General features: G+C 34.0%; 4 protein-coding genes across 7 annotated transcripts; 1 reads left to right on the top strand and 3 right to left on the bottom strand.

Annotated features, from left to right (window-relative positions):
- The first annotated feature begins 2579 nt into the window (after positions 1-2579).
- On the top strand, positions 2580-6681 carry LOC130811295 (AT-hook motif nuclear-localized protein 9). Of its 4 annotated transcripts, none has more exons than XM_057677535.1 (6): positions 2580-3074; positions 3664-4315; positions 4819-4886; positions 5346-5477; positions 5875-6036; positions 6320-6681. In XM_057677535.1, the coding sequence occupies exons 2-6, from the start codon at positions 3910-3912 to the stop codon at positions 6554-6556; spliced, it is 1005 nt and encodes a 334-aa protein (XP_057533518.1). In that variant the 5' UTR covers positions 2580-3074; positions 3664-3909; the 3' UTR covers positions 6557-6681. The 4 variants fall into 4 exon arrangements, with proteins under 4 accessions (XP_057533518.1, XP_057533517.1, XP_057533520.1 ...); XM_057677534.1 differs by having other exon boundaries at positions 3631-4315; XM_057677536.1 differs by having other exon boundaries at positions 2764-3074; positions 3876-4315.
- Positions 6682-7029: 348 nt separating this feature from the next.
- On the bottom strand, positions 7030-8200 carry LOC130811296 (putative ripening-related protein 1). Its single transcript, XM_057677539.1, has one exon. The coding sequence runs from the start codon at positions 8078-8080 to the stop codon at positions 7496-7498; it is 585 nt and encodes a 194-aa protein (XP_057533522.1). The 5' UTR covers positions 8081-8200; the 3' UTR covers positions 7030-7495.
- A 5555-nt stretch (positions 8201-13755) lies between these two features.
- LOC130810200 (uncharacterized) lies at positions 13756-14755 on the bottom strand. The gene is made up of 2 exons (XM_057676174.1): positions 14491-14755; positions 13756-14399 (listed from the first exon to the last, which is right to left on the bottom strand). Exons 1-2 carry the CDS (start codon positions 14753-14755, stop codon positions 13756-13758), a joined length of 909 nt encoding a protein of 302 aa, XP_057532157.1.
- A 4694-nt stretch (positions 14756-19449) lies between these two features.
- Positions 19450-20754, bottom strand: LOC130810199 (uncharacterized). The gene has a single exon (XM_057676173.1). It carries the CDS (start codon positions 20752-20754, stop codon positions 19450-19452), a length of 1305 nt encoding a protein of 434 aa, XP_057532156.1.
- Between the last annotated feature and the right edge of the window lie 3268 nt (positions 20755-24022).

Below are 24022 nucleotides of genomic sequence, written 5' to 3'. Positions count from 1 at the left end.
AGGTTAACATTGAAGTAAAAGTTGTATTTTTCTAGGGGATAAGGAAATGTCAATTTAACACGACCTTTTGAGGATAATTTCGGAGGAACTTTCAACATTAATACTATTTTTGGATAACATTCTAGTAAGGAAGGGGAGGGGAAATTGATGTGTTTTCTATCAAATCTGTTTAATATTGAAATAATTTTGTTTTGTTTAAAATGTAAAGAGTCTACTTTCTCCCTATTTTTCTTTCTTTTCCTATTGTATCCAAATGAACCAAAAATGCCGTTCCTCCATAGCCCTTTCTTTCCCTTTTCTTCATTTCCTTCTATCCATAGATGATTGACAACATATTCCTTTCAACATGAGGATGGTCTAATTATGGAAAGGTTAGATAGAAAATACATGTATGGAGACAATTTTAATTTTCACCCTCATGGTTTAGATATTCTCAGACATACTTGCTCTCAAAAACCGATAAATTTATTATTTTCAACGTGATTTTTGTAACTCTCTCAGCACATACTCAACTTATTCAATCAAAATTCCAAAGTCCATTGCAAACAAAAGGCATCCCACGGGTAGCAAAAAACATTCCTCATGCACCCAAAGGTTTAAGGAGGATAGGAATCAGATGCTTTGGGGTTTTTGATCAGGCTTTGTTCCCAAAACAAGCCATGCATATCTCATCAAAACTGCTGGCATCCTCAGTCTAGTTTTCCCCTTACACATCTCTACCCTGCAAATTGCTCATTGAGATAGAGGCCAGAGAGGAATTCATCAAAGCGATTTCGTGTTATCTTCTAATCTTTAATTGCTGAATGCTGACTATATCACAATTTTATTTATCACATTACTCAAGGATGGGATGCTATGCATTTGATCCTTATCTACAAATCTCATTTTAAAGCTAGATTCTCCAAACTTAGCTATCCTAGATTCAAAATTTTAGGCCCAATGGAAAGTTCATTGTTAAAAGTGCATACGCACAATTCTTTCAGCAAGAAAGCTCATCCATAGGGCAAACTGCAAAACATCACCACATCATTGTGTTGCGACCACACCATAAACTTTTTTTATTTACCGCAATCGAAATACTGAACACGATCATTCGCATGAACCATTACTGTGATTACAACTGCAGATGTCACCAGAGATTTATAATGTTGCTTTAGTTGCGCTCGATTCTCAAATGAGGCATTCTCATGAATGTCGACTACTGTATTTTCCTAGGTGATAATTTAGTATCTTGGTTTGCTAAGCGGCAACCTACTGTTTCTAATCTAGTACAGAGGCCGAATATCGCAGTGTTGCCAATGTTATTTTTGAAATTTGTTGGATTCGTAACTTGCTTTTTGAGCTCTGTTGTCCCATTACTACGACCGCTCTTGTTTATTTTGACTTGTCTGGCAATTTTGTTCATCATCAACGCACTAAACATATCGAGATGGACATTTACTTTGTTTGTGAGAAAGTTAAACATGGTGATGTTCGGATGTTTCATGTTCCATCTCGTTATCAGATCGTAAATATTTTTACTAAAGGCCTTCCTTAAGTCTTATTTGATGATTTTAGGTCCAGTCTCAGCGCCCGTAAAGCTCTCGATTCGACTGGGGGGTGTGATACAATAATATCTTTTGATTATTGTGTAATCAATATTATTGTGTAGAATATTTTGTAATTATTTAATTTCCAAAATTCTAAATTGTATCTTTGTATATACATTATTCATCTAATGAGAATGGCAAGACGATCAATTCCTTTAGGTTAGACATTTTAGCTGAGAAAATTGCAACATCCGATTTGTATACCACATGTTCGCTCAGATCAAAAGCCTTGCTACGAATTTTCTTAACTGCTACTTCACTCATGTGCAATATGCACACTCTGATTTGCTAAATTTATTTTTGAATATGTGGATTGTAACAATTGAAAAGGAGGATTCGAGTAACTACTACAATCTTAGTTAGTAATCACAAAATTACTACAAAAATCCATGGCAAAAGGAGCTCGATGGAACACATCAATTTGAACTAAAGTCGATTAGTCTTATTTTTTTGGATGAAAACAACCAATTAAAGTCCAACTCAACATAACTCAACCCAACGTAAATATATACTACACAAAATTACTTAAACCAAACTCAAATGATTCGATTGCTTAGCACGCACTTTAGTACAGGAAACAAATGTGCATGGGAGATTGACCTGATTGTCAAACATACCTTTTTGGTACATACTGAGTGAGTGTACATTTCAAATTTCAGATAGGTTAAATAAGAAATAGTTGATAGGTGTATAAGGAATCCTTTTTGAAAAGGTGAGGTGTTAAAAAACAAATATGTATAAACTTAACACAAAACATACAATATCATACTAATGCGTATAATTTACGATAGGTGGGTCCAAGAAATGGTTGTAATGTAGATGGATATTTGTTTAGGATAGGGATTGTGGTGCACGAGCAACGATGCCGAAGAAAGAAAAAGAAGTGGATGATGATAGTCCCATATATGATAGATAAGCAAATAAGGGGTGTTTATCCACGAGAAAACAAGCAGCCCTTTTCTTTTCTTTCCTTTTCCATATCAATAAAAAATAAAAAATAAAAAAAAAGAAAACATAAAAAATAAATAAAAAAAAACAGTTTTGGATAAAGTTCCAAAATCGTCGTTCTCTCCTCTCACATTCAGAGTCCCCTTCTTAGTGGAAAAAACGAAGTGTCATCTTCAGCTCCAGAGAGTCACAGAAAAACACTCACAATTTGTAAGTTAAGATAACCTTCCCTTTAAGAAAACCACCTACATTCTACCCACTTACTATACACTATAACATGATAACTTATTTATGGCCTTTTTTTCTTCTTATTAAACCCTTTTTTTTTTTCTATCTTTTCTGGTAGTACCCACTTTCTTGTTTTCCCTTTTCTGTTAAGTTCTGCCTGCCCCCCTTCAAGGAAAAATCTTTGTACTTTCCGCTTTACTTTTTGTTCTTATTCATGGGTTTTCTTTGTTTGGAGTAGTTTTAATTCACATTTTCAGTACTTTCATGGAGCTTCCTCTGCCATTTTCTCTGTTTATTTAACATTAATTGGTAAATTTTGACTACCTTTGCTATTCTTTTAGCTTTATGGTTTATTAGCTCTTGTAGTTCATGGGTAGTAAATTTTCTTGTTTATGTATAGTGTTTCATTCATTGCTGTTTTAGTTCTTTTGTCCTTCTAATGTGCTTAGTCTGTTTATGTAACAAAAAAAGCTCAAGTCTTGATCCCAAAAGCAAGTGGTTGTCCATATAAATTGTATTCTCCATCCATTTTGAGTATCTACATTTCAACCCATAACTCTAAATTCTTCAAATGCTTTTTGGCTCCCTATCTTCCGGGTCATCTTCGGTCTTTCCACCCTCGTTTTAAGCCCCCGAGTTCCAACTTTTTATCTACTTACCGGGTTTACCGGGTTTACTTATACTCTTATCATTACACAAGCTCAAATCATATTAAACAATTCTCTTTCATGTTAAATGTGCTTAATTTGTTTATAATTATCCAAAATTATGAATATTTCTCCTGTTTTGCTGCTCTATGAGTATTCATTTACTGTACTTTATGCATGCCTAAACTTAAGGAGTGTCTGTAATTTGCTTTCTGCAGCTCTTTAATAGCATAAATTTCTGAAATTTCCAGTGATCTGTACACGTGAGAAAAGAGAACACTGTGTATTTGATGATAAACTTACTCATGAATCTGTATTGAAGATTTGATCAATTTTGCTCTAGAAGAGCTTGTTTTAGAAGTAGTATTCAAGCCTACATAGAGCAAAGAGGAAAAGAAATTACTTAGTTTGGACTTTTAGGATTTGTGAAGCTGATTTAAGGGTATATCTCAATTGAGCTTAGGTGAGTTTCTGTTGAATTTTTGTGAGCTAAATGCATGGAGAGGGAATCCATGCCAATGTCAGCACCGGATGGCTATTATATGCCGAGAGGAATGAACGAGTTGCACGGGCCACAAGGTGTTCATTCATTGTCTAGTTCGGGGATGCCTTACCAACCGAATATTGGGGGCAACTTGTCAGGACCGGGTTTAATGGGGGAGCCTACTTCAACCGTGCTATCTGATGGCCGTGGTGTAGGAGGTGCACCTTCTTCAATGCAGCTGGCTGCTACACCAATGCGAAGGAAAAGAGGAAGGCCTCGGAAGTATGGTGTTGAAGGGAAAATGTCATTGAACCTCTCCTCTGTATCAGCTGCTCCTCGGGCTTTGAACACCTCAACTGAGAAACGGGGTAGAGGTCGACCTCCTGGCAGTGGAAGGAAGCAACTATTGGCTCCCTTTGGTAAGATTTTCACTCCCTCAAGGAAACATGTGTTGACATATAAATTTAAACTATTTTATGGTAGCTTGAGGATGATTTTCTTGAGGCTGTAGCTAGTTTAGGTAAAGATTATGGATTCACCAAACTTTTAAAGTGCTCGTATAATATATGGTTCATCATATATCAATCGGTATTCGATACATCATCCATAGTTTTGGCACAGATGACAAACTATGTAATGTAAGCGGAACTGAAAATTAAAAACGACTTGTATAGTTGAGTTCACTTCACTCTCAAGTTTTTATTGCACAAATATATGGAATTTGGTAAGAGGAATTGCAAGAGCGCCTTACACATTCGGGAAAACTACTTACTAGAATATGCTAGGTAGATTAAAACTCCGTATTCTCATATGTGCGTTGCCTTTTTCATATACAATGTTATTCCTATGTTTATATTGACTTGTCCTTAAAATTACTATGTAGGAGTACTGATAGTTGGCTGTCATTATGTTTTCTTGATAGGAAAATTGGTGTCTGGTTCAGCGGGTGGCGGGTTTACACCTCATGTCATCTTAGTTGCAACAGGGGAAGTATGCTATCTTGCACTCTTATGCACTAATGCTTCTTTTTACTCCTCTTTTTTTATTTTTTTATTTTTTATTATATATATATATATATATATATATATATATATATATATATATATATATATATATATATATATATGTCTTTAGTTATTGTTAGTCATTATAGATGACCGTTGGAACTGATATATTATTTCATGTAGTCGTCCCGAATCTTTTAGGATTAAGAATCTGCCATTGTTGTTGTTATTCTTATGATAACCAAACTCTTTCTCGGTTGATGGCGTATTTATGTAATAGCTTATGCATTGTGATTCTCTATCATTCTAGGTTTGTAATTTAGAAACTGTATTACAAATTTCAATAATATTTAACTGAAAACCAAAGTGGCAGCTTCTTTATTTGATTGCAAAATGAACATATTCTGATTATACTGTCTCACTGTCTTTGTCCTCAAATGTACAGGATATCGGTTCAAAACTCTTAGCATTTGCACAACAAGGGCCTAGAGCTGTATGCATATTGTCGGCGAATGGTTCTGTCTCCACAGCAACTCTGCGGCAACCCTCAACGTCCAGTGGCACCATCACATATGAGGTCTTTAACGCTCTGATATATAAGAAGACTACTTGTTCAATACCCTCGTACATATAAGAATATATAAGAAATTGTCGCTGGGATTTAGGAGAACGGTGGGTGTAGAGCCCAGCTTTTATGTGAAGTAGAGAGAAGCTTAGGCAATAGAAAATAAGTAGGAGTATAATTTATAATGACTTGGGCCTAAGCACTCCCGTGCCCCTTAATGGGTCCGCCAATTTATATATGTGACTGTCCCTCTACTCTCATACCATGATCATACTCCTGGTATCATTCAATTTGACAGTCCATATATTGTTAAATTATGGTTTTCAGAATAGTCTGTTTTGATCTTGCTTAAACTGTTCTTTGAATCTTTTAAAGCGTTCAACTGAGCATCTAAAATTGAGTTTTGTAGGGGCGCTTTGATATATTATGCTTGACTGGATCATTTTTGCATCTTGGTACTGATGATTATCGTGATCGAAGTGGCGGTATCAGCATATCTCTTGTGAGTCCTGATGGCCGTGTCATTGGTGGAGCTGTTGGTGGAATGCTGATTGCAGCCAGTCCTGTTCAGGTTAGCATTTGTTCTCCAATGACTTGAGAAACCTGGAAATTGAAAATATTATGATGTAACATTTTGTTTGGAATAATTCAGTAACCTTATAATCAGAAGCGAGAGGAAAGATTAGTTAAAACCAGTTCTAAGAAGTGTGTTTCTTTTCTGTCTACAATTTAGAGTTGATCAGCCCGCAGGCCCAAATTTCGGACTTTTCAGGCCTGTTTGGACTGTGCATTGCATAGTGGGTTGAATTTGATCACTTCTACTCTGAAATGTTTAGTGATTTTGGGAAATGTAGGTAATAGTTGGGAGCTTTATGTGCAATACACCGAAGACAAATCAGAAGATGAAAGAAGGAAATGAAGGTGGTGTAGATTCAGAACATTACACAGTTAACAATACGATGATGGGTCCTCCAAGTGGTCGTCAGAGCCAAAATCTATCGTCTCCAACATCCTCGATGGGTGGTTGGGCTGCTCCTCAGACGTTGGATATACAAAAGTCTCACATGGACATTGATTTGATGCGTGGATGAAAGCGTAGTTATGGCTGTAAATAGCTCTTTTGTTCTCCTAAAGTTTACACTAATTATGTCTAATCTAACTAATGTATATCAGCAGCTCAACCCAAAGAATGGAGTAGGGCTCGTTTTAGGCTTGATACTCCGATCCTCTATTTTGACATGAAATCATGTTTATTTCTTTCTCGGCTCACTAGCCACAGGCATTTGATATTCGTGTTTAGATACTTGGATTACAATCCTTTTGCCATAGGGCCACAACGCGGGCATTGTGTGAGTGGTAGTGTCAATCATATTCTGAGCCCTTCAAAAAATCAGCACGGTATTGTTTAGGTGATCACTTGTAGGTTGTGTACGAGTGCCTGGCTTTGCAGCTGTCTGTGCTGCTGGGATCGTATTGATCAGAAGGGGCTCCTGTACCGACTTTGTCACATTTCTATTAATCTTTACTGTTTCGCATCCCATCCCTTAATCTCATTATACACAAACTGAGTTCCCTCTTTATCTCATCTGCATATTTCTGTAATTCTCCCGCTAACAATAAAAGTTAATTATTCTATAGTGGGTTGACTTTATTTTATTTAAATTATATTTGGATCTAAGGGCCGAGACACACTGTTCACTCTCTAGGTGTAGACTTGCACTTCGATCATGCATGTGTGCTTGAGTCCAAATGTGATTCGGGTGCTATTCCAAATATTTTAAAAGGTTAGGAGAAAAAAAGATGATTACGTATAATGAAAAGGTATGACATATAAATATAACATATATAGGGGTAATATCTTATTCAGCTTATACAGCTAGGCTGCATTAATATTATATTGCATGTTTGCATACATTGACTAATTAGTAGCACTTGGATGATATTATTATAATAATAAGTTGAGCAATATATATATATATATATATATATATATATATATATAATAGTAATTAGTAGGTAGTAATTAAGCATCAGATATCAGACCAAGTAATAGGCATTTGACCGTATTGATCTGAGTTAGGAGACACTCCAAGGGCTTTCCACACTGCCTTGGATGCATCAACAATGTTATTATTGCACGGAACTTGGTAACCGTGCTCTTCATCACAACCAACCATTGAATCACACTCGTCAACCACCTTTGCTTTTGTGCTCTTTCCATTCCCACGTATTGTGATCTCGTTACCACATCGGGACCCACCTTTGTACCACCCTGTCGACAGCGCCACCACGGGGGTGCTGTCAGGGTGGTATTTTCCGTCGCATGCGGAGGGGCCTCCTCCGTCCCCTCCTTTTGCGAAGCTGTTGAGGGTTAGCACGGCCTGTGTTTGGTCGGTGACTCGTGGCGAGCATTTGTAAGTGGGGTAGGATCTGCCTGCTTTACAGCAGTCAGCACCGCTAGGGTCGCATTCACCTGGGGGGGGCTTTTTGCCGATGAGAGAGCCCGTTGGGTTGCAAGTTTGGGCTTTGGTTGTGTGTAGGAAGTTGATGGAAATGGTTACAAGCAAAAATGCTGTTGTCAAAGATGCATAGTAGTTTGGAATAAGCTTTCCCATTATGTGACTTACAATATTGAGTCAAGATGGAAGTGTTTGTTTTGGGACATGAATATATAGCATGTATATATAGAGGGAAGTCAAAATTATTGCGTTTAGCAAGTGAGAGAGGTTTTCAACTAATAATTTTATAATTCAAAACTTTAATAGTTAGAAAGCAGCAAATGTCAATAAAGAGTTGCGAGAGTGTCTTGAAATATAAAACTTTTATTAATTTAATAAGTTTAATATTTTTTCAATAATAAAATTTGACACATAAACAACCTCATGTTTTATTTCAACACTTTTACCCCTAAACTTTACTAATTTTTTTGCTTTAAGTAGCATTTATAACATTTATTATAAATTAATTTGTAAAAGACTTAAAAATTCTATGTTGAGTCAAGCCTCAAATCTCAACATGATGGAGGTGAGCTCGATCACCTCGTAGCGTACTCTTTGGCTTGTACGTTTGAGAACAAGGTTGTGAGTGCAAGGAAGTATGAGGGCTCATGTTTTGGATCACTTCATGCAGTGATCAAAGTCGAAGACTTAGTGTGTCTTGATGAAGGTAAGGGAGTGCTCATGAAAGGTTTTGAGGCTTGCTCGAGTGGTCGAGTTTGATGGGCTCGGTCGAGCCAAGCAGAGGCAGCAAGATAGAAGCTACTGGACTCTTGCTTGGGTGGTCGAGTGGATCTTGCTCGGGTCGAGCAACGATCAGCTCCTCATAGTACGCGTTTCTGTTTTATGTCCGATTCTTTGTGGGCTTTTGTGGGTTTGTCCTAAGGCTCCCAAATATGTCATGGGACTATATAAGGGGTCTTTGGAGTGTATTAGGACATGAGACTATATAAGGGGTCTTAGGAGTGTATTAGGGTAAGTGTGAGAGCCTAATACTAAGAGATTACTAGGGTTTAGCCAAGAGAGTTTTCTCCACTTGTATTAGGGCATTTGAGGGAGATTGGCATCAAGGTTCAATTTTTTGCTTTGAGAGTGTGTTCTTGAAGCTTGTAAGGTGAGTCATTAATATATTCTTGCTTATATTAATAATAAGATACTTTGTTTGAGTGGCAGGTATCATTAGATACCTCATATATTGTGTATTTTGCTTGTTGCCATTATTGTTGCTCGCTCTGTTTTTGGGTGTTAACTTTGCATTAGTTTGTTTATTATTCTTCATCATATATCATTACTTATTCCAACATTCTATATAATACTTTCTCTGTCCTATAATTTATAAGCAACTCACGACAGCGGAGAAAAAAAAAAGATTATATGTAAAGTAGAAAAAATTTGTGAATGAGATAAACATATAAACTACATATTTCACTAATAACTAAGAAAGGTTATGGTTCATAATCAAATAAATAAATAGATTAGAAGGAAAAATATAGCAAAATTAGAAAGGGATTACATAGTGTTGACTTTTGAGTCTTGGCTACTTGCTCATAGCAAATGCTTAAAACGCGTTAATTGTACTACGTTATTTTATGACAATTTTGACTTTTAAAACATTGAATTGCTTGACTTAAATTTGATCAGAAGATAATTTGGTACTGCCTTTTATTATACTTTAGCTACATACTACTATTACTTTTCTTAGACACTACCACATAATTATGACTATTATAATAATAATAATAATAACAATAATAATAATAATAATAATAATAATAATAATAATAATAATAATAATAATAATAACAATAATAATAATAATAATAATAATAATAATAATATTATTATTATTATTATTATTATTATTATGTAATTGTATTTTATTAAAAATAATATTAATATGTAATTTAATACTATTAATATATTATTTTCTATACTAATTATAAATATATTAGCATATATGTATTCATATGCATGTATCAAAAATACTTTGAAGGTACAAAACTTACTTTCAATGCATGCGTTATTTGAATTATCCTTCCAATTTGTGGGATTTTCTATTAAAAGGGGTTTTTAAAATAGTGCATGGATATTAATATTTTCTATTGTTTTAAATATTTGTTTACAAAAGATCAGAATGCAAGAGTTCATCCTCTAAGAGTTAGATTACATGGATCAACATTCAAAATAACCATTAAATCATAGTAAGTTAGAGAATAAATTAGTGTATATTTAAGTAATGATAAAGATGATGATTCAGACGAAGGTACAAGGCTAATTCATATATTCAACAGAAGCAGGAAAAGGAAGAAGAAGAGAAAGCTTTTATTAATTGCAAATCTGGAAAATTGAAAAACTATCTCTACAAAGGGAAAGGGAAAGCTATATATACATAAAGAAGAAAAATACAGAAAAAACAAATAAAGGAAAGGACCCTAATACCCTCCTGCTGAGCTGGCAGGAGGTGTACGTCCAATACCCCCCTTCAAGCTGGGGTTGGGTGTAGGAACCAATCCCAAATTGGATAGCAGCTTGTTAAAATGAGGAGAAGGCAAGGCTTTGGTAAAGAGATTAGCAAGTTGAGACTTGGTAGGATGATAAGTTAATTGAATTAAACCTTCCATCACTTTGTCCCTGGTGAAGTGGCAATCCACTTCAATATGTTTGGTTCTATCATGGAAGACAAGATTCTTGGCTATATAGATAGCGGACTGATTATCACAATGTAGAGTAATAGGTGTAAGGTTTTGAATGCCCAATTCTTCAAGTAATCGAACTAACCAAGTGAGTTCACTAGCTGCAGATGCCATGGCTCTGTATTCAGATTCACACGAAGACCTGGAAACAACTGATTGTTTCTTGCTTTTCCATGAAATGGGAAATTGACCTAACAATACCAAATAACCTGTTACAGATCTTCTTGTGGTGGGACATGCTGCCCAATCAGCATCAGAGAAGGCTTGTAGAACCAATTTAGGAGCACCATTGAGAAGAATGCCCTGAGTAAGGGTACCAGAAACATACTGCAAAACGTGGTGTAGAGCAGCTAGGTGTGGTTCTCTAGGAGTGTGCATGAATTGGCTGAGAGTTTGAACTGCATAGCTCAAATCTGGTCTTGTATTTGTGAGGAAATTGAGTACCTATAATGGGAAGGGTTGGGTATGATATGTCCTTTGTCAGTATGTAATTTGAGGTTGATAGGCAGAGGTGTTGGAGATGTTTTCTGAATCTCAAAACCACTGAACTTAATGAGATCTTGGGCAAACTTTGCTTGGGATGAAATGAAACCTTGATTAGTTTTTGTAACTTTCATACCAAGGAAGTAATTTATTGGACCTAAATCCTTGATGCTGAACAAGGAATGAAGGTGTGTTTTAAGAGCTGTTATGGTGTTAGAGTCAGTACCAGTAAGGACAATGTCATCAACGTATACTGCAGCAATAGTAATTTGACCATTGGATTTTTTGATGAATAAAGAGTAATCTGATTTGGAGTGAGTAAAACCTTGAGATTGCAGAGCTGTGACTAGTTTTGCATACCATTGTCGAGATGCTTGTTTTAAACCATAAATGGACTTCTTTAATCTGCAAACTTTATTATCAGTGTTGGCTATACCTTTAGGCATATGCATATAAACTTCCTCAAATAAATTCCCATGTAGAAAAGCATTGTTGATATCCAATTGATAGACTGTCCAATTATTGTGTGCAGCCAAAGCTAAAATACACCTTAAGATAGGCATCTTGATTACTGGAGAAAATGTTTCATCAAAGTCTATCCCAAGTTTCTGAGTATATCCCTTTGCTACTAATCTTGCTTTGTATCTTTCAATTTCTCCATTTGACCTTAGTTTAATCTTGTAAACCCATTTGCAGCGGATGGCCTTTTTTCCTGTAGGAAGAGGGACTTCCTCCCAAGTTTGATTATCCTTTAGAGCCTGTATTTCTGTATTCATAGCAGTGATCCACTTGGAATCTAAAATAGCTTGTTCATAAGTCTCAGGTTCTTTGATTTCAGTTACATCATGAAGGTCAGAAACCAAGTTACACCAATGTGGCATACTCATGTTACAATGATAGTCATTTAAATAAGAAGGTGGTTTCTTAGGTCTTGTGGAATGTCTGATTTTATTTTCTTGTGGAATAATGTGTTGTGAAGAGGAGATATCAAAGGTAGTAGATGGATCAGGAGAGGAAGTGTTTTGAGGAAAGATGTTTGTATTAAGAAAAACATCAGGAATGTCAAAATGAGACATATGTGTAAAGGGAGTAGAGGAAGGGAGATATAGATCAGAAGAAAAAGAAGTAGGAGGAACAAACTGTAAATGAGTGCATTTCATGGAAAATCACATCTCTGGAGACATATATTTTATGGGATTGTAAATCTAATACTTTGTATCCTTTTTGACCAATAGCATACCCCAAAAAAACACATGGAACGGCTCGTGGATCAAATTTAGTTCTATTTTGTTTTTGTGTTGTCATATAACTTAAACAGCCAAAAGTTTTGAGAATGGAAAAATCTGGTGTGTGTTGAAATAGAAGCTGGTAAGGAGTTTGAAAATTTATGGGTTTCAAAGGCATACGATTTATGAGATATGTGGCACAAAGCAGAGATTCACCCCAATATTGAATGGGTAGTTTTGCCTGAAAGAATAGAGCTCTTGCTGTGTCAAGAAGGTGTCTATGTTTTCGTTCAACAACACCATTTTGTTGAGGAGTATTCACACAACTAGTTTCATGTAAAATTCCCTTTTTGATTAATAAGTCTTTCATTTGTCCTTCACAGATTTTAGGAGCATTATCAGATCTTATTTTTTGCACTTTTTTTTGAAATTGAGTTTCCACAAGTAAGAAAAACTGATGCATAATAGTTACTATATCAGACTTGTATTTGATTAGGTGTGTCCAAGTATACCTTGAGTAATCATCAACTATAGTAACAAATTGATTACAATTATTGTGAGTTGTAACTCTATAGGGACCCCATAGGTCTATATGTAATAGCTGAAAAGGTTTAGTAGATTTTATTGAGCTAGTGGGAAAAGAAAGTCTAGTTTGCTTGGCAGCAGGACAAATGTGACAGAAACTATTGTTAATACAATCAGTTACAAAACAATCAGGAATAACATGTTTAATTTGTGAGAAAGGAATATGGCCTAATCTTAAGTGCCATAGTTGGGCTTTATTGATACGAGAAGCAACAGTAGTAGGTGAAGGGTGGGCCGTATGAGCACTGTGAGAGGACTGAGAAGCCAGAGAGTTCTTGACCAGATATAATCCATCAGCAAGATTACCAAGAAGAGTTGGAGGCTCTTTCAAGGAGTGCCCCTGAATGAAACAAGAGTTATGAGTAAAGTATATTGTAGAAGAAAGATCTGAACAAAGCTTAGTGACAGAGAGGAGATTGAAATAAAAATCAGGAGCGTGTAGAACATTGTGCAAAGTAATATTGGAGTTGAGAATGATAGTGCCAATGTGGTGTATGTGAACCCTTTTTCCATTAGGAATGATTATGGAGCCAGTAAAAGATTTAAAATCAGTAAATGAATTTAAATTATTGCAAATGTGATATGTAACCCCACTATCAATTATCCACTGAGAGTTAGAACAAGAGAACAAGCTTACAATACCTGCTAGATTAGCCTGATAATTTGTTTCAAGGTCTGTAATTCCACTTGTGATTGAAGAATCAGGTGCTTGGTTTTTTAGAACTTCCATTAGGTAGTTGTATTGATCAACACTGATACTTGGAGTAAAAGAAGATTCATTAAGAGAAGTCTGAGAGCTCTGAGAAGATTAAATCGAGGCTGCAAACTTTTTGTCTTTGAAGCCCTTAAATCCTACTGGATAACCATGAATTTTAAAGCATCTTTCATAGCTGTGACCTGGTACTTTGCAATGAGTACAGAAGTAAGATGATGATGGTCTTTTGGTGCTGGGAGTGAACTTTTGATTTGTGTTTAGTCTATCAGTATTTGGAAAAGAATAAGATTTGTAATTTTGAGATTTGTAGGGAGCAGTATTGTATGGTTTGTTTTGAGTAATGGCAAAACCCAAAGGTTCATTCACTGTAGTATTCTGAGCAATTTCTTTGTGAGTTTCTTCTTGTGCAAACAGCCTATAAGCTTCTGATAGGTGTGGTAGATCTTTCATCATTAGCACATTGCTTCTAATGCCTGAGAATTGTTCGTTGAGTTTCATCATGAATCTGATAAGCTTTCTGTTCTGTTGTTGTTTAAGAAATCTGCCAGTCATATTGTAGGTACAATTGTTACAAGTACAGGTAGGTAAAAGATCTATAGAATTAAGGTCATCCCAAAGAACCTTGAATTTGGTGTAAAAGTCAAGAACACTAAGATTCCCTTGGTCAACGTCAGCCAACTGTTTCTCCAGATTATAGATCTTAGTATGAGAACTATAAGCAAATCTTTCTTCAAGATCTTGCCAAATATCAGAGGCAGTGCTACATAACACTTTCTGCAATTCTTGGATCAAGATTAAAGATAATCCATGACATTATCATGTCATTACATCTAATCCAGGAAGAATAGTTAGAATGTGTTGTGTCAAGTTTAGGAAGAGTTTCATGAAGGAAATCAAGTTTGTTTCTGGCAGAAAAAGCCATTAAAATACATTTTTTCCAATTGTGAAAACCAGTGCCATTAAATTTAGAAGTAACAAGAAGTTGGGGTGTGTAATCGGAAGGATGAATATAGTACACACTAGAAGGATCATTGTTTGGGAGAACACAAGCAAAATTAGCAGATTGAGTAGATTGATGTGATTCTGTGGACATATTTTTTTGTTTGAAGAACAGAAGAGGGATAAAACCAACAGGGAAGAACGGAGAAGGGGAAAGAAATCAAGAAAGCAGATTTCCAAAAAAAACAGCAATGAGAGAAGAAAAAAAAATGAAACTTATCTCAGATCAAGGGTAATCATGCAAAAATGGAAAATCGCCTGAAATCGGAAGATTGATCGATCGACCTTGCTCTGATACCATGATAAAGATGATGATTCAGACGAAGGTACAAGGCTAATTCATATATTCAACAGAAGCAGGAAAAGGAAGAAGAAGAGAAAGCTTTTATTAATTGCAAATCTGAAAAATTGAAAAACTAACTCTACAAAGGGAAAGGGAAAGCTATATATACATAAAGAAGAAAAATACAGAAAAAACAAATAAAGGAAAGGACCCTAATACCCTCCTGCTGAGCTGGCAGGAGGTGTACGTCCAATAAGTAATTTGCTAAGGATTACGTAAGTTTAGATAAAACGTAAACTTGTGTATTTAATTAATTATTTAAAGACTACGTAGGATATTGACTTATTATTATTATTATTATTATTATTATTCGTTAAATATTGTAGGATGATAGTCAATATTATAAGATAAATTCATATGTTTAAGTTTAGGTAAAATGTTTACAAAATAGTTGAAATTGATTAAGGTTTAATTTATTTAATAAGTTTGAACAATTTAGAATTAGTAAAAACCTAATTACTTGCTAAATTTGAGGATTTGAAATTTGAACTTTACATATTAGACACCCAATTCCTAATTTTTAGAGTAATATTAATTGTTGATTTAGAATTTAATTGGTCAAGTTTATAGTTGAAAATGTCAAATTGATATGTAATTTACTTCATCCAAATATATATTTTTAGAGTATAAACTATATTTCATATTTATGTTGAGTTGTTATGCATGTTCTAATCTAAAGGAAGAATGATTTAAATATCAAATATTTTTGAATTATTTAAAAATCTGAGATTGAAGCAGCCGTTTAAGTTAAATTTTAAGTTATAGATAAAAACTTTGTAAACATGAGAAAATATACTAATACAACCATAATATCATATGCAGAATTAATTCTCCTCAGTTAAAAACTTACAAATTATTATTTTCGAGGGATAAATAGCAAGAGGATTTTAAACTTTTTTAATCTTTAGATTAGATATCATGTTATTAGATTGAATTGTAATTATTTGAGTTTACAATTTTATTATTATGTTCATGGGACTTTTAAAATTACATACCAAGATCAAAATTGCATATCATGTTTATTTTAAAAATTACCTTAGTAAGTGTAAGTGTAAGTTAAGTGAAAATTTAATAAAAAAATCACATTATAGCTAACTATTAAAATCATTCTCCAAAATAAGCAATTTTTTCTTAAACTTGAGGTTTGGGGCTGTTCGCACTTAGTAACAGCGAACAAAGGGAGAGGGTTCAAAAAAAGCAAAGGTTCTATTCGCTATTACTAACAGCGAACATAACTAAAACCTTGTCAAATAGGGGGATATGTTGTTTTTAGCTCGCATTTGTTTGTTGTTACTAACAACGAACAAAGACTGGAGGTCAAAAATAGTCAAAGTCTTTGTTCGTTGTTAGTAACAGAGAACAAATTCTTTGACTTTTTTTAACCTCTAATCTTTGTTCGCTGTTACTAACAATGAATAGCACCAAACTACAGCTTTAGGGAAAAACTGCTTATTTTGGAAATTATTTTACAAAGTTTGCTATTGTATGAACTTTTTATATCTTTTTGCTTACTTGTTTCAAATTTTCACGTTAAGTTCAGTATCTCTTTATTTTTACAGGTCATTGAGTCTGAATTTGGTTGAGTTCGAGTTTGGTGGCGTGTTGTTCTACTAAGTCTTTAGGAAAGTAAACTTATAACTTATGATAATTTAAGGGATAAGTGTAACTTCTTAATAGACTCATAAGAGAAGGAAAATAATTCTAGTAGTTGTATAACTCTAGGCTGTGATTAGTTATTAATGGTGAACTTCATAATAAACAAATTTAATTGTTTTGGTTACCTTAATTTCGTAAATTTATATTTTATAATACTGAAAGATCCAGACAATTCAAGTATTATTCATAATTAACGGTTCTTCATAGGAAATAAAACACGAAATGAGGGGAGCAAGACTGGAACGCCGCCAACTCCTTGCATAAAAATAAACCTAATTAAGTAGGCTTGAGCACTTAATCAAATTGGGAAAAATTGGAAAACGGAAACTCTAAAGCAAGAACTAACAATTTTGCAAATATATCATCAATAAAGCAACACAAAAAGATTTAATGCGCTTCTTTTAATGTAGTTCGTAGGCTATATGTTTTATTGATTAATAGCTTTATTAAAGCTTTCAATGACTTCAATGGTGGTTCTGGTTTTGGAGAAGAAGAGAGGTTTATAGTGATGGAGATTGCTTAATTTTATAGAGAGATTAGAAAATGTATTAACTATATCTTTTTTTTTTTTTGCGTAATTAGTCATTATTTATAACTTATAATCACAATTATACAATATAATTAATTCCAAAAATAGAGGAAGTAAATAATAAGAATTAACAAACTAGCGTAACTTTTCAAAGTTTGACCTAAATCGACTTTCTTATGTACGTCAAAAAAAGTTGACTCAACTTCAACTTTTTAATTTGTTCGAAGACAAAGTTAATTTTTAACTTTTCTTTTAAGTAATCTTTTGGGACGTACTTTTTTTTTTATCAAACATACTATAATGGTGTCCTAATGCCATGCCATAGCCTTGTGGACTTAATGCACTCAAATCTTCAACAAAAACAATAAATAACGATCAATTAACTCTCAAATAGAAATAAAGAATGAAACTAGGCGTACTAATTATTGGAGAATTTATTTAACTATGACTCATTCGCTCAAAATAATCTCTACTAATTAGTTAACTCATTATTATCTATTAATTTTATCCCACAATTTAATTCTCCAATTCATTTTTATCAAATATTTTTTTTTTCTTAGAAAATATCAATTTTAGTATGAAGTTATATAGTTTCCACATAGATATTGGATGGTTTACTAATTACTACTATTAACAAAGATGAGTCAAAAGCTTCAATTATCTTTATAAAAGCCAGGGCTACCCAATTAAATAATGAAATCATTACCATTCAAAGGGTATCTACGACTAGGATTGGCCCAAGTTGGCATTTCTTGGAATTCGTCCTCTTACTTTATTCATTACAAAATCATGCGCCGTTTGCAAATTTTTGATTTTAACATTTAGATGTAATCATGTAATTAAGTTGAGCTGGACTAATTGTAAATGCCATTAAATAATTGGAGAAATATCACATGCACACATCTTATAAACTAAGGAGATGCTATTCAAAATCATATGACAATAAGAATAAGGACTTCAATAACTAATAAAATGTACTCCCTCCTATTCAGCTTATGCGTTCCATTTCCTTTTATGGTCAAGTCACCTTAATTGTCTCATTTCTATTTTTGGTATGCATTTTTGACTTTTATGCCCTTAGTAGTTTTATTCTATTTTCAATTATACCCTCCATTACCCATACTAATTTTCCTTCCTTTTAATTAATCAACATATCTAAATCCTAATTAACATACCCACCCATTTAAACACTCCCTCCCTTTTTAACCCTAAAACCCTACCCATCCCCGTTCCCCTTGCCGTTTTCGTATTGTACTCATTTAAGAACCTTAATTTTGGGTTGAAGCTTCACCTTCTTCCTTAAGTTCTTTCGTGTTGTTCTCTGATAACCCTAATTCTGGGTTGAAGCTTCATTGTCTTCCTTAATTTCTTTCGTGTTGTTCTCTGATAACCCTAAATTTGGGTTGAAGCTTCACCGTCTTCCTTAATTTCTTTCGTGTTGTTCTCTGATAACCTTAAATCTGGGTTGAAGCTTCACCGTCTTCCTTAATTTTTTTGGTGTTGTTCTCTGATAACCCTAGATCTGGGTTGAAGCTTCACCTTATTCCTTAATTTCTTTCGTGTTGTTCTCATGGCAAACTTCAGTTCGCCTTTTAAATCCCCCCTGAAGAACCCTAACTCGACAATCAACTCACCCATGAAAAACCCTAACTCGCGTACTTCTTTACTTCTGAGAATCCTCAAATCTCCTTACAAATCGCCTTCTAAGATAGAGTTTAAGGGGTTCAATGATGGAAACCCTAGATCTGGACTGAAATCGTTTGAGGAAGAGTCTTTTGATTACTATGATGACTCAACTTCTATTGAGACTGATCCTAAGTGGGGAAGAGAACTTGACTCTGAAGGTGAACCTATTTACACACCTGAGCCTGATATGTATCCTGATCGTGAATATTCTTCCATTGATGCTGTTTTTTCGAATACTGATTGTGAAGAAGAAGATTGGCTTGATAAGCTTGGTCCTTTCTCAAGTGAGTTTCTGTTCCTGTTGATGCATGTTGATTTTGACTGATGATGATTTTTAATTTAAATGTTTTTGTACGCATTTTATTTCATTGCTCTGTGATCTGTAAGTGAGAGCATTTTTTAGCCATCATAAAATCGAACAAAGGGGGTTTGGATTGTTTTCCAACGTTTTATGCACAATGATGTTCGATTTTCCACTCAATGATTTCAAAAAAAGAAAATAAGTATACCTGAGAGTACTAAAACAACCAATTTTTCATTAATGTATATTTGAATACAAATGTTTCATTGAAAACTACATAAAATTTTTGTTGTTTGCATCTGAAACATCCCATGTTAAAGATCCCAAAAATATGTCCAAAGTCAAAAGGAATTTACATTTGAAACATGTTGCTGTGTTGGTTAAGGTTGTGTTGGCTGTTGTTCTGTGCTGTTGTTGCTTTACTGTATGTCCCAAAAAATTTTGTTGGTTGCTGTTATGTTGTTCATATGCTGATTTCTGTTTCTTCTGTTGAAATTGGTTGTTGCTGTTTTCTGATAATTCTACATTCCAATCCCCTTGATCAATCCCCCCTGTATAGCCAATCAGTTCAACAAGCTGATTCATTTTATCTGTACTTAGCTTTGTGAATAAATGTTGAAGTGAATCAACAACCAGTTGTTTTTCAATACTTAGGTAATCTGGTAAAGTCCCTTCCCTTGCTGCCTTTGTTTTGTTCATGTGAGGAATGTGATAGTCAAATCCTCCTTGTGATTTCATGACCTCTATCATACAAGCTTGTAAAGTGATGAATACAAACCATAAACATTGTGGACTTAGATTCTGAAATGCATTATTCACAGCCCTAACTAATTCTGTTACATTGTAAGCAGCTTTTTGATATTGCAAAGCTTGAATTGATCTAAAAAAACCTAGATCTAGTACGTTCATGTCAGGGAAATTTGGAGGTTGTTGCACTAATTGTATATTAAATCCATCTTTCATTGCCTCTTCTAAAAATTCTCTGTCATTATGTGCTATATGTGGTTTGGCATTGTCTTGTTGAATGTAAATATGCTTTGACAATCCTTCAAGCCATTTTGCTCTTATGGTTGGCAGCACATTAGTAATAAGCATTGCTCTAATGTGCTCTTTCGTGATTGATTGTATTGGTTTTGTTTCCAACTCCCCCTTTTTCCTGTTCTTGGAGCTTCTTTTTGCTGGCTCCTGTGTAATAAATGGCCAAATGTCTATCTTACCATTAAAAAAAACATCACCATCAGTTGTAAAGATTGGCTTTGCAACAGCACACATAAACATGATTTTTGGAATGAACCTCTTTGATTGACACTCTCTATGTGGTTCTACTTCACCCGGAGCTAGATAATAACTCTGTGTCTCTCGGGATAGATAGAAGTTTTTTTCATCTATGTGAACAATGTTAGTATATGGCTTAAACTTGAATGCATCATTTTGTTCATCATATTCACATTTAGATAATGCAAAGCTTAACCTGTGTAGCTTGTTGTTTTCATTCAAAGTCGGTTTGATTGCGTTTGTGTGCTTTTTTATGACTTTGTTCTTCTTCCACCTACACACCGTTGTTTGTGACACGTCCATCTACTTTGCTACTGAATGCTAAGTACCCTTAAGTTCATATTTAATAGCTTTAAACTTTTCTGCATCGAATTTGATTTTGTTTGCTGCTTCTCTGCCCACTCTCTTGCTGTTGGGGTTAATCACTGTGGTGTTGTTTGTGATCTGCTTCTTCACATCATTCCACAAATGTGTGATTGTTTTCCTACACACTTGAAACTCAGTTGCAAGTGCATTAATTGTGCCTAGCACTGGTTTGCCCTTCTTATTTAATGCAGACAGCAGCTTCTGCATTATTTGTGTTCTTTGTTGTGTACTTAAGTTTTTTAAAGGGGCCATTTTTTTAGATGAATGTGTAATAAATGACCATTATCATTGTCTATTTATTGTTTCTGTTTTTTCATGTAATGATTGAATTTTTTTGCTGTTTTACAATTCATTTTTAGCGCCTAATACCCATTAATCTCAATTTAATTATGCCCCTCCTAGTTTGATTGCTGTGTGCTTTGAAATTTTGGTTGAATTAATGGCGCCAGACATTAATTTTCTTTTCTTGCACTGGCGGCAGTTTCTGATTTCCTTCTGATTTCCTTACTTTCGGACATTTTAATTTGGGGTTTCAAATAAATTTGGATAATGTGATGATTTTTTCAATTTGAAAATTTGGTTGTTTATAATTTGGTGGCTATTTAAGAAATTATTAATGCGTCATTTTTGGTAATTTAGAAAATCTGAAGTCAATTATCGCAAAAAAATTCGCACTCACATGATTGAGAAGGCTATCTGAGATACCGTAACTGATGTATCTAATTTTCTTTAGTACTCTTGAGAAATTTACGTAATTTCCAAAAATTATTGTAAACGTAGGACTTAATTATGTAATTCCAGACTTAATTAGATGTTCGATGTAATTTTGGCCTTGTACTGAAAAAAAATTTCAGACTTTTGGTGCCAAACAAAATCAACTTTTAAATTGGTGTAGAAAGTGCTTGAAATTGGTGGGAATTGTAACACCCCGATATTTTCCCGATATTTTTTCCCCGATATATTTAATAATTCACTAATAATATTATTTCTATATATATATTTTATTTATTATTGGGCTTGGTCATGAGATTTGCAATCCTTTTTGGCAATTAGAATTATTTGGGCCCAAACCTTTCCTTAAACCCATCTTTTATTTTCAAAAAAAAAATAAATAAATAAAAGAGAGACTTTTGGTGGAGCTTGTAACTCCCTTAGGTTAATAAAGGATCAAGGCATTAATCCCATATAATTAACCCTTCTTAATTCCTTAATCATTTTCATTTTAACATCCTTTCAAAATTTCTCCTAATTCACATTCCTAACTCCATTACACTTCATCATTTGGTGTTTTCCTTTACAATTGTAAGTGTAATTCTTAATCTATGTTGAATCTTAAGTTTTAATTTAAAATTCTATGATTATTATATGTTTTATCTTATAATTCATATTTAATTTATGAATTTAAAATTTCATGTATGATTTTGAGATGTATTTTTCTATCTAAATTGATGAAGAATGTTTCTTTTTAGGGATTTAGATATGTTTATATGTGTGTGAAGGATTTGTTTGATGGATGATTGTAAAGTATATATATATATATATATATATATATATAAAATGGATGCTCATAGAAAAATGTAAGTGGTGTTAGATATTTATTTTATTGATTAATAGGAGGAATTTATAATGTTGCTAGAGAAATATATATAAATATATATATGTGAAGTGTGTGTGTGTACATTGTGTAAAAAGAATTATTTTTGAGGAATAAAAATTAATTTCATAGATGGTCATGAAAATTATGTAAATATTTTCGTTTAGATTTAATAGGAAATAAAGCATTGAAATTTATATTTTTGTGATAAAAAAAAAATGAAATGACAAAATCCCGTAGGTTTGGAAAATGGTGAAAATAAAGTGTTTTTGGAACATTTTTTGGCTTTGAAATTAGGTTAAAAATACTTATACTATGTTATAAATTATGGAAATTGGTACCCGGGGGTTTTGATGCCTTCCGGACGCAACGGTGAAGTCGAATTTTCAGTTTGACAGCTTTAAGTTGAGTTTCTTGACAGATTGTATAGGTTGTCCTGTTTTGTGTATTTGCCATGTTTTAGTATGTGATGGATGTTAAAGGTATGGATGTAATTGTATGTGTGTGTTGTGGATGATTTGAGGAAAATGTGTATGTGTGCTTATTTCCCGAATACGATTGAACCTTGTAGGAAGTCGATTCGTGACCGGGAATTGATTAAGACGCTTGTGAGTTGGTTATCTTGCTTAAGGTATGTACACGCAGCGAAGTTCGCATTTAGACCGATGTATCATATAATAATGGTATACAAAAGTAAAGTAGGGATATATAGTATGAATAATGTTATCTTTTCGAATAAATAATTTTGATATATTGTTTTGATAAGCAGAGGTAGTATGACCTCACTAACCTTAAAGTGGACGTAGTATGGCGTCAATTGGTGGAAATGAATTACTCGCAGTATATGGGAGCATTATGAGCCACCGCGGGGGTATGCATACTTAACCATAGGCACCGAAGTAAGGCGAGTGTCTATGGTAGAGACTTGCTTAGGGGTTAGCTCTCCCTAATGTATTGTCTCACTTATGGAGATTGGAGTGTACCGGCAGTATGGCTGGATAGTACAGCAGTATGGCTGACTAATCTTTACATGAAAACAATTATTCTTAATTAGCATGATCGAAGCGTACAGTTCTGTGAATTGTCAGCTATTAAATTAAAACTTACTCTTGTGTTATTATTTATTTGATATGCGACGATTGCTGACGTGTACTTTTGGTCTTAACGACCCTGCGATGATGTTGTTACCTATCTGGGCAATGACTAGCAGTAAGTTAAGTTGCAGGTCTGGGGAGTGAGGATTGTCCCTTGAAGAAATAAATTACTAGGATAGAGAAGTCTTGATAAGAACTTCAAAATTAAGTTTAAAGAACATTTGGTTTTATGAGGCGATCATCGTTCTCAAGTTGTAATAAGTGGATTTAACTTTTCGTTCTTATCCGCTGCTAAGAATTTCTTATCTAGTAGTTCATAATAACGCTAATAGAACTCGATCCGCACGTTTTCCTTAACTTCAAACCCGTTTAAAACTGTTTTCTAACATCCTGGTTTGATTCGGATTATAGTTGTCTCGTTTTTAAAAGGTCATCTTCTCTTTCGTACGACCCGAGTTATTCCGAGATGTTACAGGAATCATTAATTCCTTAATCCTTACAATTAAAAACCCATAAT

The sequence above is a fragment of the Amaranthus tricolor genome, chromosome 4, assembly GCF_026212465.1.
Source record: "Amaranthus tricolor cultivar Red isolate AtriRed21 chromosome 4, ASM2621246v1, whole genome shotgun sequence".
Taxonomy (NCBI): Eukaryota; Viridiplantae; Streptophyta; class Magnoliopsida; order Caryophyllales; family Amaranthaceae; genus Amaranthus; species Amaranthus tricolor.
This window is presented reverse-complemented; position numbering and strand designations above follow the sequence as displayed.